The sequence below is a fragment of the Lipotes vexillifer genome, unplaced genomic scaffold, assembly GCF_000442215.2.
Source record: "Lipotes vexillifer unplaced genomic scaffold, Lipotes_vexillifer_v1.1 scaffold1122, whole genome shotgun sequence".
In the NCBI taxonomy this organism is placed as follows: Eukaryota; Metazoa; Chordata; class Mammalia; order Artiodactyla; family Lipotidae; genus Lipotes; species Lipotes vexillifer.
The window spans coordinates 2,407,336-2,421,380 of record NW_006798649.1 but is presented as its reverse complement, the minus strand read 5'-3'; the positions used below and the strand labels follow the sequence as shown (position 1 = coordinate 2,421,380).

General features: G+C 52.7%; 1 protein-coding gene across 1 annotated transcript in view; it reads right to left on the bottom strand.

The window, feature by feature from the left end:
- The window catches only part of RASSF5 (Ras association domain family member 5), a 74,656-nt gene extending 67,294 nt beyond the window's left edge, over positions 1-7,362 (bottom strand). Inside the window, exon 1 of the mRNA XM_007470705.1 lies at positions 6,832-7,362. Within this exon, the coding sequence (XP_007470767.1) occupies positions 6,832-7,294 (463 nt within the window). The 5' untranslated portion in view covers positions 7,295-7,362. The remainder of the gene's footprint in view (positions 1-6,831) is intronic.
- Between the last annotated feature and the right edge of the window lie 6,683 nt (positions 7,363-14,045).

The following is a 14,045-nucleotide window of genomic DNA, read 5'->3' as shown; positions in this document are numbered from 1 at the left end:
CAAAAAAAAAAAAAAAAAAAAAAAAAAGAAACAGGGATGGGGAGCAGAAGGTGGCATGCAGGCCCTCCACTGAAGGTTAAACATGACCCAGTCTCGCTGTGGTCACAGGTGAGGGACATACCAGTCACCTGCCTGCCCACCCAGTGACACACAGGAACTGACTGAACTTTCCAACACCACCCTTCTTACCAACCCTCAGCACAATGTCCGCTCGTGCTTTCCCCCTGATGCCCTCAATGAGGCTATAGGGCAATAGGGGTGGGTAGGAATATCCTGAAGAAAAGCTGGGATGCACTACAGCGACCAGGGGTCACAGACCCTCAGCTTGGACAGAGTACTCTCCACCAGCAGGCTGGGCACAGGGCAACTGTGCCAGGACAGACCCCTGTTGCTTTTCCTCCTTCCTCTCCAAAAAGGCAAAAGAGAACCAAATGTCACAGCTTTTCTTATGGGTGCATCTCTCAAGAATGTTCTCCATGCCCGGAACCACAGGCGGGCTAGAGCAGGCCCTGCATGAACTTGCTGGCCACTTTGGCCAACGCCACCACTACACCACGGAGAATTCTCGGGGTCCATCAGGCTCTGCCCATGTCTCCTTGGCATGGTGTTGGGGTGCCTCAAAGAACACCCAAATATCACCCCCCTAGGTCTGAGTCAAGACAGTCTTGACCCTGGAGTGGCACTCCCTCTGACTCCTCCCTGGCACCGATTTTATTCCACTTCAACCCGGGAACCGAGCCTGCTGCCCTGCCTGACATCAGCACCTCGGCCTCCTTGCTCACTCCCCAAAGCCTAAAAGCTGGCTCTGCTCTCCTCCTAGCCCCGAGATCCAGCCCTGAAGATGTAGAGAAACTTGCCAAGACTCCTGGAAAAAAACCTAAAGGGACTAAGTGCAGAGCTATCTCCCCCGTCAGGGCTGGCCTTCCCAGGGTCAGCGGCCTCCACCAATTCCCGACCCAGGGGAGAGCCGAACAGAGCCTGCGGGAGGAGCGGGTGGCAGGGTGGGACGAGGCCCTCTGGAGGGTCAGAAAGCATCCTGCCACGGGCACCAGCAGATCTGCAAGCCCACGGTGGGTGAGAGGACTACACGAGCTGGTGCTGCTGGGGGGAGGGGGAACGTTCGGTCTGCATGCTTCGCACGCCCACAAATCCTCACCTGCCAAAGAATACTCACCTTGTCATCAGAGGAATGCAAACAGGAAGGGCCTCTGGTCAGGCCAGAAATGTGTTTCCAGCTTCCTCATCAGCCTTAATAGCACCCCAGCAGGCAGGCCAAAAGCAGTAAGCAGCTCCTTCCACGGGGAGACTGAGGGGTGAGGGGGTGGGTGTCGGGAGCCAGCGAGGGCCCCGTGGGAGAGCACCTGGGAAGCAAGACCCAGGACGCTCCCACGGCCAGCCCAGCAGGGGGCTGCCCCTGTCCCAGAGATGCTGGGCACAGACCAAATGAGGGAAATGGCTTGACAGCCCGAGATAGTCAGAGGCCATCTTCAAGTCCAGTCGGGTTTGCCCAACATGAGGGTCTAACCTTCCCCTGCCCCTAGCCAGATGGACGGGCGACTCCTTCTCTCCACGTGAGACCTCGGCAGAAGCCTCCCTGCATTCTGACCTCATGAATCTGTTCTGAGGATGAGCGTGGCAGCAGTATGCAAACCCTTTGTGCTCCTCAGAGAAAAGGCACCGTGGACCTGTGAAGAATCCTTGCCATGCTCATTCTGTAGGCTGGGTCTGCCCTGAGCCTCAGCCGCTCTCCTGAGCCTTTGGCCCCTGTCACCACGCAGAAGCCGGCTTCCTGAGGCAGGAGGGTCACCTCACCAGCTAGGAAGGGCTCTTCGGCTGGGCTGGGGGCTCTCTTTTCCCTGTCACTCAGGGCCTACCTGCCAGACTTGGCACCGGCTGAATTCACTGGTAAACTTAGGGAAAAGAGAGAGGGTACGGGATCAAACCTGCAGTGCTGGGGGGACATGTCAATTTACTTCCACCTAATGACTCTGCAGGATCAGCAGGAGAACACACACATTCATTACCAAGTCTAATTAGGCGGGGAGACAAGTGGCATTAATCATTTTTGACTGTACCTGGGATTCGAGCCCCTCTTACTCGAATAAGTAATTTTCTGAATAATCAGAAAATTTCATGCTCTGATGAATAGGGGGAAAAAAATTAAACCCACATTTAATCCTTTCACTTTCATCTTTTGAAAATACAGGAAGCAGGGAGGAGAGGAAACAGAATAACAGCTTGGGGAGCTCAAATGGCCTCTGCCAAAGCCTTCCAGGTCCTTTCTCTGTCCTCCCTTGTCCCCCCGCAACCCACTCCACTAGGACGTTCCCCAAGAAGAAAACCCCAATCAGAGCCAGGGGCAGGGGAGGGACTGGGGATTCCACTATCTCTAACAAGAAAAAAATAACCATTTCAGGGCTTAATTTTCCTAACCTCCAAAGCCAAACATGGTCCTGAATTAATGAAAATACTTCAAGTCATACACTTCAGTGCTACCTAGTTTCTTGGACAAATAAAACACTTTCCAAGTGCCCAACGTTCCTGTGTCTGCCACAGGGACACTCAACGTCCATGTCCCCATAACCTCTCCTACAAAGAACCCATGACGGCGGGGGGTGGGGTGGGGTTTGTAGGAGCCTGTGGCTGTCACATGAGTGGGTCCAGTCTGTGCAGAGAGGTGGGTTAAGCTCAACCATTGATGCAGCGACGAGACAGAGCTAGAACGTCTGGACAAGGGGCTCTGTGAGATACCAGCCTCGCTCACCAAGAAGGCCACTGTCCTCATCCCTGCAGGCTCCATGGCAAACACCTCATACTCACACCATAATTCAAGTTTATCACAGGAGGGGAAGGTCAGGATGATGAGCCCCAGGGTCCCCCTTCCACCCTATAATCCCAATCACGTAACACTTCACAGCTCTGAATGGCACCCTCTCGAAAGAGGACCGGCTCCACTAGCAACGTGCAAGGCATGTCTAAGCATCCCTCCCTGTATGTTGAGTTGGACTTAGCTTTCCCCATTTTCCAGACCATTCCTTGATCCAGGATGGCTAACATACCCACCAAAATGTGATGAAACGTAAAAGGTCAACTCCATGTGCCTTTTACAGAAGAAAGGGTCCACAACCTGTAAGGGACATTCCCTGAGAACAAATCCAAAGGGCAGCCTGTGAGAGTTTTAAGGGTTGTTTGCTATTGACCATCCCTCCTGGAAGGCTGGAAATGGGCTCTCACTGCTGCAACGGCCCCCACCCCAAGACACACACACACACACACACACACACACACGAATTCATACAATCTACCTCTCTCTCCCCCTCCCAATCCCCAATGGATTTCCTTCTCTATCTAACAAACATGACTTCTTTAATTCTGGAAATGAATATTAACTTTGAACTTTTCCTGTTGGCAAATCCAGCATTAACCAGAGCTCAGTTACAGACCTTGAAGTAGGGGTAAGCTTAAGTTAGAGGGATTTTCACTAAAAAGGCAGGCAGACAGTGGGAAGACAGTTTTCTAAAAGCTTCCCTTATTAAAAGCCCATTTTGCCAACACGGCTCCCACCCAGTGTCAGCCTCCTGCTCAGACAGATGTCATGTATATACCCATTGCTTTTCTGCTTGTTTCCAAGAGCAGGGAGATTTAATGGTAAAAACAGGCAACCACCCTCATCAACCACTACTTACTGAGACTGTGCTGTGCTGGGGGCAAGTGGTACAAAGACAAGGCGCCTGGATCTTCGTGACCTCTAAGCCATGGGCACCCTGTGAGGATGCTTGTCAGCCTCAGCAGGCAGGAGTGGCATTGCTAGGGGACGATTAGTGTCCACACTGCCTGGGATGCTCAAGGCTTTCCCACTCAGCTCAGCAACCAAGCAGAGGTGGAAAACTGTACTCACTGCTTAGAAAGGTGGACCTAAGAAGTGTCAGGAGCCCAAATTGTTACAGCTGCTTGATGAGAGGGGATAATAACACTCATATTGCATTAAACATTTCTATTGCCTTCTGCCAGGCACTGTTCTAAGCCCTTTCCCTACATTAATTCATTTAATTCTCACATTAACATGATCGTGAAGGTAATGTTATCATCCCCATTATTATTTTTTTTGTGGGCGGGGGGAGCGAGGCTAGGCTTGTGGGATCTTAGTTCCCCAAACAGGGATCGAACCCGTTTCCCCTGCAGTGGAAGCACAGAGTCCTAACCACTGGCCCATCAGGGAATTCCCAATCATCCCCATTTTTTAAAACAAGGAAGCAGAACACAGAGGTGCCCAGGGTCACACAGAGACCAAGAGGCAGAGTCAGGATTCAAACCTAGGTCTCTGGTTCCAGGCCGTTCGCTTAGGCACTGCAGAGTATTGCCTTTCAAAAGTCATGGTTTTGGGCTTCCCTGGTGGTGCGGTGGTTGAGAGTCCGCCTGCCGATGGAGGGGACGCGGGTTCGTGCCCCGGTCCGGGAGGACCCCACATGCCGCGGAGCGGCTGGGCCCGTGAGCCATGGCCGCTGAGCCTGCGCGTCCGGAGCCTGTGCTCCGCAATGGAAGAGGCCACAACAGTGAGAGGCCCGCGTACCGCAAAAAAAAAAGTCATAGTTTTGACCCTTGCTTTTTGAAACAAAGATGAAACAAACCAACCCCACCATGGAATTAGAACTTCAACTGAAAGAAAGATGATTGGTGAGTTTGGCGGGCTGTGTCTCTACCTGCCAGCCATCAGAACATTTCTCAACTGTTCCCATCCAGCCACAGGTCCACAGTTAAATATTAATAACAACAAACAGAGGTTCCTCTCTATAGCCCCTTGATTCCAACTCTGCTCCCTCTCTGGTGTTCAGACATCCCTGGTTGGTATTAACCCACCTGGCCGGGGACCACCAAGTCACACACAAAGTCAGAGGACATGCCCGTGCACCTGGTGCTTCCTGCCACCAGAAACTATCTAATGTGAAGTGGGCATAAATTCATTTAATTATGGAGAATCAGGCATGTTCACATACAAATACACACATGGACACCATTATCAACACCACCCCCCAAATCATAAAACTATAGGCCAAATAGTCCCCCAATATCTTTTTCGCTCTTGCTTGTAAAGTTTTTTTTTTTTTTCCTCTCGTGGCCCGTCATGCGGGATCTTAGTTCCCCAACCAGGAATCGAACCCGTTCCCCCTGCAGTGGAAGCTCGGAGTCCTGACCACTGGACAGCCAGGGAGTTCCCCCAATGTCTTCATACAAACTAGAATTCCAATGAAGCGGCTCTCCCAGGATTCTGGCACATTAAAACCCATTACAACGAGGATACTGCCCCTCCCTGTGTTGACAGGGTTGGTGGATGCAGTAAAGCACCCCAGGACCCCTGAGAGGGCAAAAGCTGCCAACACATCTGTGGGAAAGTTGCATTTGATTCTACTGAAGGTCAGGGACATTTGCCAAGTGACAGCAGCCCTTCCACCCACGTCACACACCTCTATATCTTTTGCCCTTTCCTTTTTAATTAGCACCTGAACTGAGTTCTGGTGGTGGAGGGAGCAGCAACCACTTTCCCCTCCCATCGTCCTCTTCCACTTGACCCTGGCTTAGAGTCTGAGCTCTCCTTCCCTGAAGCCAGCTGCAGTGGGAGGCACACTGCACAGCCTTGGCCACAGAGAGAGGCAAGGTCGGGTTTTCCTGATGCGGATGTAGTTGCTGCTGTACAATGCTGGAGCTGGGTGGAAGCTGTGGGGCTGCTGTCATGCGGGAAGAGGCTTTGCTGAAAGATGCAAGCCACAAGCCATTTCCAGGGATGCTTTCTAGAGGTTGTGCCATTGTCTGTGCTTTGTGCTTCAGATACTTAAACTATCTGTATAAACACACGGGTATGGATATCCTCTGCCAAACATGGTAACAGCAAATGTGGGGTGGGGTGGGGGGGGTAGGAAGAGGACATCTCTTAAAGAAATACACACACCTAACTGTCGGAAGAGAAAAATAATAAACCCTCAAGAATACTGCAAATTTGCTCAGAAAATCTATACACTGGATGCCCAGTGTTTTAGTCAGGCTTTGAGAAGAGTATGGCTCAGGAGGAGGCTGGAGGGACCTGAGAACTCTGGGGAGGAAGGGACAGGGCAGGTAGTTGGGTCATTTTCCAGCAGTGACCTAGGAGGAGGAGGCAGGGCACAGCCAAACATCAGAGCAGAGTCCAAAGGTCTGAGGGGCTAGAGGTGGAAGGCAGGAGAGGGCACAGATCCAGGGTCACCTCAGGCTCTTTCAGCCTCATAGCCTGTTTCCATCCAAAGCCTAACCAGATCTCCCTAACCCAACAGGTCGCCCTGGAGGAGGGGTGTACCACAGGCAGGCGTGTACCATGGGCCTGTACCATAGGCAGACACACAAGTCATTCTGCCACTACCCTAATAAGCACGGGGCAAATGGTCACCTCAATACCAGCCTTACAACCCACTCACAAGAACTTACAACAAAAGCAAGAAGGTGCACGGGAGACTAGGCAATGACCTTGTAGCTTCAGGTATCGACCCCAACCTACGTGTGTGTGTCTGTGTGTGTGTACGTATGTGTCTGGGGAGGAGCGAGGCGTGCACCTGTCAGGGGAAGAGGTATTTGTTAAAGACCTCATAAGCATACCTGCGCAGTAGGCAGTCACTAGAGGATACCGGGCAGGGGACTAAGGCGCAGAGCGTCTCCAAGACTTACCTACCTCAGTTAAAGTCGGGGTGTCCCCTGGAGCCAGAGAGGGCAGTGCCCCCTGTCTGCCTGCCTCAGTCCCCTCGCAGTTGCTCGCCCATGGACTGCGGTCTTCCCCTGCGCCCCTCCCTACCCTGCCCTCACACTCACTAGCGCAGCGCAGCGCCTGACGCAGCACCTCTCGTCCGCACAGGTCACACCAGCCCCAGCCACTCCGCAGCTCCAGTTCGGCGAAGCAGTGCCCCTCGCCTCGCTCCGCCGGGACGCGGGGATCCTGCGGCTGCTCGAAGATGCTCCTCACGTCTCGGGGCCGGGGCGCTCCAGGCCGCCGCCGCAGTCTCTGCTGCAGACCAGGCCGGAGCGGGCGAGCGGGTCGGGAAGCCCGAGGCTGTGGCTCCAAGTCCCCCCGGGCAGCCCATCTGGCACCGCGTCCCTCGTGCGCCCCGGGCGCAGTGGAGAGGGGCGCGGGGGCGCAGCGGCGCGAGGACCGGCCCGGGGGCGGCGGCGGCGGCGGCGGCTTGGGGCCGCTCAGGCTCTGTAGATAGCGCGGCGGTTCTGGGTCCAAGAGTAGCCGGTACGGGCGCTGCCCGATGGCCGGGGACGCCATGGCCATGCCGGGCTAGCGGCGGCTGCGCCGGCAGCTCTCGGCGTCGGCGCTGCTCCCGAGTCCGCCTCGAGAGAAGGGAGGCCCCAGACCAGCGCGCCTTTAAAGGGACCGCAGCCTGCAGGGCGGGGCGGGGCGGGGCGGGGGCGGGGAGAATTCGGAGAGGCAGGAAGGAAGACCCGAAGGAACAACCGACCCGACCAAGTGGCCGGGGTGGCGGCGGGGGGCGCCTGAGCGAGTGTGGATTTAGGGGCGTCTTCAGGAAGCTGGGGCAGCTGAAGGATTGCGTATGGGAAAGGCTCTATACAGGACAACTCAACAGAGGCATTCTGTTGGGGGTCGCCTGCCTTCAGCCCTGCCTCCTTCCGTCTCTCATCATTTCCCCCAACACCAGATCCCCCGCAACCCGCACCCCAACACGCCCAGGGGAGGGAGCGGGCCGAAGGGAAGGCTTTAGGAGCTAGCTGAGGATGGGGTCTAGAAAGATTTCCACCGGCTCAGTGTCCGCCCGCCACCCTCCCGGTTTTCACGCCGACCGGAGGGATTTGTTCCCCTGCTCTTCCCCTCTCCGCCGTTCACCGTCCCCTTGCGCGCAGAGCCAGGTTTGGGTAGGGGATGCCCGGCTCCGGCTTGCGGGCCCGCAGCAGCTCAGAGTCCCGTTGGCGCGGAGGGACGCGCGGCGGGGAACGCTTGCCACGCTGATGGCGAGAAGCCGCCTCCGCGACGCGCAAGGCTGTCCCCGCGCCACTTTCACTCTGGTTGGATTTCCCCTCTCTCAGCAGCCCTGTCGGGTAGGATAGTCCTTTCCCGGAAGACTGGAGTTATAGTGGTCCTGGGTCCTAGATTGTGAGAACGCTTCAGCGCGCCGGGCTTGGGAGAGCTTTTCTTCCTAAGTCAAACCCGCCTCTCCCCGTAGCCGTTCTAGTCATTACTGTGGAAATACATCCACCATCACCACCCCCGACCGCAAAAGCACTATTTTGTATCCGGTATGGACAGCTCACCTGTGGGGCCCAAAGAGCGATCCCCATCTATCAGTTCCAGATCCAGGGTTACCTGGATATGGAAGCTTCATAACCTCCCCCCTCCGCTTGAGTTTAATGCTCTGCTGTTAACCGCCTTGAAAGCCTGAATAATTTTTGAACAAAAGGCCAGCATTTTCTTTTAGCACTGGGTCCCACGCATTGCGTAACCCATCCTGACCATCTCTCATAGATGGGGAAACGGGACTGCTGGATCTTTGAACCTGTGTGTCCGGTCGCAGACCCGCTGTATGACCCTGGACCCGCTCTAGCTTCTAGTTTCCTTAGCTGTAAATTGGTCTGGGAATGCGGAGACAGGTAGATGCTTTTCCCATCCTCTCCGGTTCCACCACTCTGACTCAGTGATCACTGATTGTCCTCTCAAAACTTGGGGTTCAGTTTGGTTGATTTAGCAAGAAGTCACCAGCAAATCCACTTTGGAAATACGCAGCCTAAATTCTAGACCTGAGTTGCTCCCTCCTCTTCCCAGGCCAGAGATGGGTCTCCCCCTAGTGTCTCCTAGGGGAATCTTCACTTTTGCTTTTCGATTTCCCCTTGGAGGTAATTTTTAGGTAATTCCTAAAATTTCAAGAGTCCAGTGGTCAGGGACTTCCAAGCTTGCTTTGGCCCATGGCTTCTCCCTCATGGTGGTGACAATCATGGAATCCTCTGGTCCCCTGGGTCTCACCAGAGGCTGGAGCTTCTCACCTCATGAGGTGGCTTCTGGGTACTTGAGAAGAATGACCCCCAGGAGCCAATAGCACAGTGCTAAGAAGCAGGAGGAGTTGAGATGGGGGAGTGTGAGCCAGAGCCACGCCCTCTGCTCTCTCCCTTCACTTCTCTCCCCTGTCTCCCTTGCTTTCTCTAAGTCAGTGGTTTTCGAAAGCTGCCATGCATCACAATTACCTGGAGGGCTTGTTAAATCACAGATTACTGGGCTCCACCCCCTGAGTTTCTGAGTCAGTTTGTCTGGAGCTGAGGTTTGAGATTTTGCATTTTTTTCTTTTCCATTATGGTTTATTACAAGATGTTGAGTATAGTTCCCTGTGCTATACAATGGGACCTTGTTGTTTACCCATTCTCTATATAATAGTTTGAGATTTTCCATTTTTAACAAGTTCCCAGGCAGTGTTGATGCTGCTGGTCCAAGGACCCCACTACTTTAGATTTGGTGATAAGAGGATGGGCTTCTCTGCTCTTTGCTCCGCAGAGCAGCTGAAGTTCAGTGGGACACAACCGAGAAAAAACCCAATGAGGTGTCATTCTACAATGCTTTCTGCTGAACGTTGAAAGAGGAAAGCACAGTTTGCCTTTGTGGTCTCTTTTTCCCATCTCTCCCACTCCTTCTGCGAGCACTTTTGTTGCAGAAACCTGTATTGCATATAAATATTTGCTTGTATCCACCCTCTGTTATCCGTCCATCTTCACAGGCTTGAGACTTGTTCGGAGATCACTCCCTCCAACTTTGGGAGAGCAGTGGGCTGGGTGAGGTCCAAGGTGTGGACCAAGCTTGTGCTCTGGTGACAGCTTGGTGTGGCAAGAAGAAGGGACCTGGCAAAGGGTGCATCACTGGAAGGCCAGTTTTGAAATGCCATTTGTGAAATTGCCGACAATCGCCATCTCTGTCCTGCATCCCCCTCCCCCAAGCATGAGTTTGGGCAGCCCAGCCCAGACTCCCAGGAGAGGGAGGCTCATGGGATGAGTGTCTCCTCTGGCCCTGAGAAACTGAGGACCATCTGGAATAATCAGGCATAAACCCCTTTTCCCAGTTGCCTGAGCTGTACAGAAAAATGCTCTGGTTTTGTTTTCCTGCTCCAGCCCTGATTTGGAGGAGTAATACGAGCTGCTGTCAGCACTGCAGAGGGGAGGAGATAGAGCAGGGCCAGAGCCCTACATTTGGCTTCTGGGATGGGAATGGAGATAACATAACTCCAGGTAACCGATCCAAAAAGTTTATCAAGTTTATCTTAAGGTTCATCTCCCTGAGCCAAGCAACTGAGGTAGGAGAGGCAGCTGCCTTTTCTGAACCCCAGCAGGAGGCTCTCTGCTTGGAACTTGCCTCTTCTGATGTCATCTTTCCCAGCCCAGCCTCCTTCTTCCCCAGAAGAGCATCCTCTTCCACGACACACACACGCACACGCACGCACACACACACGCACACACACGCACACACACGCACACGCACACACGCACGCAACCCATCCTCCTCCATCAGGGAAGAAGAACTAAATAAACTCCAGTCTCACTGTAGGGTTAGGACCTGGGGTAATGTCTGATGGCTGAACTTCAAAGTTGTCTGGATTGGTCTTTGGCCGTGCAGGCCACGGGGGTGAGACCACAGCGTCTGCTAAGTTACCTCCACTGGGAGTTTTTTCCCCTTGTTAGCAGATCCTCTTGGCTCAGAACCATTGATTTTTTTCTGTTTGTGACTCACTCCCAGAAGAGTGGGTGTGCTGTTTTTATTTTTGACCAAAGGGAAGGATGGTGACAGTGAGTTTGAGTGTGTGGTCAGTGTGTGAGGTCACTTCAGAGGTGGTCCCAGAGGCTGTCGGGTCCCTCATCGGGTGAGTTGTTTCAAGGCTATCCCTTCACCCCCAGGGAGCTTCCCAGTAGGAAGGAAAAGGGGAGGACAGAATGTGGCCTGACTTTCTGAAGGGGAAGTTTCTGGGTTTGTTTGGCTTTGAGGCACTTGACATTGCTTGAAATCCCCAAAGAATTTAGGGACCTCCCAGTGATTCTGACAGTACAACTATCTGTGTGGGATCAATGGACCTGTCAGGACAGGTTAGGTTACGCTGCAGTAATAAACAACCCTCAAGTCCCAGTGCCTGTAAACCAGAGACTTCTTTCTCACTCACGTTACATGTCCTTTGCCTGTTGGTAGGGAGATTCTGTTCATCAGAATCACGCAGGGACCCAGGCTGACCGAGCAGCTACCACGTTGAATGTTGCCCATCACCAAGCCAGAGGGAAACCGAGAGAGCCCAGAGGCTCCTACACCAACCGGCATAGAAAAGCTCCAGTCACTTTTGCTCGCAACTCATTGGCCAGAACTAGTTCTATAGCCCACCCTCCACAAGGGGAGCAGGAAGTGCATTCTTTCCATGTGCTCAGAATGGGGAAAGAGCTGGAAATAGTTGACAAACAGCACCACTCTCTGCTGTCTTTAAGGGCACAGAGCAATCATTCATTTAACAAGTAATTACCTAATATCCGCTATATCTCAGGTGCTGTTCTAGGCACTAAAGATGCAACAGTTTAGTAGCCATGCTCCTGAAGCTTACGTTTAGTGGGAGAGCCAGGTAATAAACGTACCAACCTAAGTGTAATAGAGCCTCAGGTCATGCACACTATGATGACAAACAAAGCACAGTGAGGGATAGAAAGCAACAGGGGCTACTGTATTGGATTGCGGCGGGGTGGGGGGGTGGGTGTCAGGAAGGACCTCTCTGAGGAGCAGACATTTAAACACAGACCTGAGTGGAGTCAGCCCTTCGTCTATCTGAGCAAGGGTGGCCCAGGATGAAGGAACAGCAGGCACAACAGCCCCCAGACTCTCCCAAACTTTGTGAATATGAGTTTGTTCCAAATATGTATTCCCAGACCCTCCTTCCAGAGATTGATTCTGTAAGCCTGGATACTGGTCTGTATTTTATGTGAGTTTGATGAATGCGACTCACAGACCACACTTTGAAAATGGGACCAAGGCAGTGGGTAGTGGGATTGTGTGAGCCCCTTCATAGACATTCGAAGAAAAACGCTCTTACTCTTGTTAGCTACAGGATGACAGCTCTTCGATCTGCTTCCTCTCCCGCCTGGGCAGCTTTGGCATATAGAGCTCAGCACCCCCTGAAAGTCAGTAATACCTTCCATTGCTAGACTGTGAGCCGGGACTGTGACAAAACGTTGTCGGGGAATTAAGATGTTTGCAACCTGCTATGTGTTATACATATTTACTCTAGGAACACACATTGAGTGTGCACCTACTGTGTGGCAGGTACTCTCGGCTTGAATGACCTCATCTTCACGGCAACTCTGTGAAGTGGCCAGCATTCCCATTTTACAGATGAGAAAACTGACGCTCAGAGAAGGCATGTGACTGGCCCCCAAAGGTGTCACAGTCTGGACTGCAATCTGTGATTTTGCCTTTGCACTGCCCAGCGGGTGTGGTAAAAACAGCAGTGTTTAAAATCTCTGATCTCACTTTGTAGGTGCTGTTTGAAGAATCAACAAAATCTTTCCCGTTTTCCTCTCTCTATTGAAATCTTGTCCAACTTTCAAAGTCTGGTCCAAATACCAGGCCCTCCACAGAGCCTTCCCACAGTCACCCACACCTAATTCACGGCTCTTTCTCCCAAGATCCCACAGCAAGTTGCTTGTGCCTTTAGCATCCACATCATCCTAACAGGATTCACATTTTGTACAAATGTAGTTTGTACATTTTTGCTTCCCTCACTTAGGTCTTGTCAGTCTTTCTGATCCCACTGTGCAGGGCAAATAAGAGGTGCTCATCAAATGTTTAGTGAAATGAAAGCTGGAGGCTCCCAACCTGTACCTAATACAGAATTTATCTCTTAATATCCCTTCAAGCTATGGCTTCTGTACCCAGGGAGGGGGAGATGAAGGAATTGTCTGGTTCAGGAAGAATAGAAGGCACTCAAAGCCCTGAGGGGGCTGGGTAGAGGTAGGGTGGTGTTGGGAGCTCCATTTAAGACTAATGCACATCCTCCAAAGTTGCTGGTCCCTGCGGGGGGATTTCCTGTCTTCATGTGCTAGTAACTGGCTAAGGGTGAGGGCTGGTAGGGTACCATCTCTACTTTCAGAGGGTTGGGTTTTGTGTGTCACCCAACACCAGTGCTCTTGTGGGGATCATCTAGGTCCTTGACAGTGCCTGGGGACAAGACGGCAAACCAGGGTGGGAATGTGATCAGGGACGTGAGGGCTGCTGGAACGGTGTCACCATGAAGGGGGGTGGGGGTGGGTCTTGCTTTCCAGCAGTTTAGTGGTGCCTCCTCCATCTGCATTTCAATTATGGAATTTTTCCATCCCCAGCTACTCTGCCAGGCATATGATAAGACTGGTTTGTGTGTGTATGTTTCTTCTTTCTGTGTTGGAAAAACTCAGATATTCTAGGCAGATTTGTCAGCAGCTTTTGCCCTCAGCCAGAGGGGAGGCTCCACAGCCACGGACGTTCCAGCACTAAGCCATTGCTGTGGCAGGCGGCCACAGACCAGAGCAGTGACAGACCAGTGCGAGCAGAGTGGCCTGGATGACCTCCCATTAGAAGCATGTGTGAGTGCATGCACACAATACGCCTGTCTCTCTTCTGGGCCTCTGTCTTGTTCCTCTTATCTCTGCTCCCCCTCCCCTCCCATCGTCTTTCCCTCTCCATCTCTCTATCTCTCCCTTCCTCTCCATCCTTCCCTCCTACCCTCTCTCCTTTCCTCACTCGCAGCTCTTCTCACTCACTTCTTCTGTCTCTCTCTCTTTTTCTCTCTCGTGAAGCGTGCAGGGAAAGGATTGACTGCTTCAAGTGGCTGCTGGAATTCTGAGCTTCCAAGGAGAATAAACTGAAGCAATTTCAGGTCACACTAGCCCCTTCCTTACCACCTCCCGTCGGGGTTGCCTGATTATGGAGTTTTTTGTGAGATGAAGGAAAAAGAAGCCAGGAATTCCACCCTTTACAAAATCACTGAAGCAGTTTGGAAGTGAATCCCCAATGACCAGCTGTGGCGATC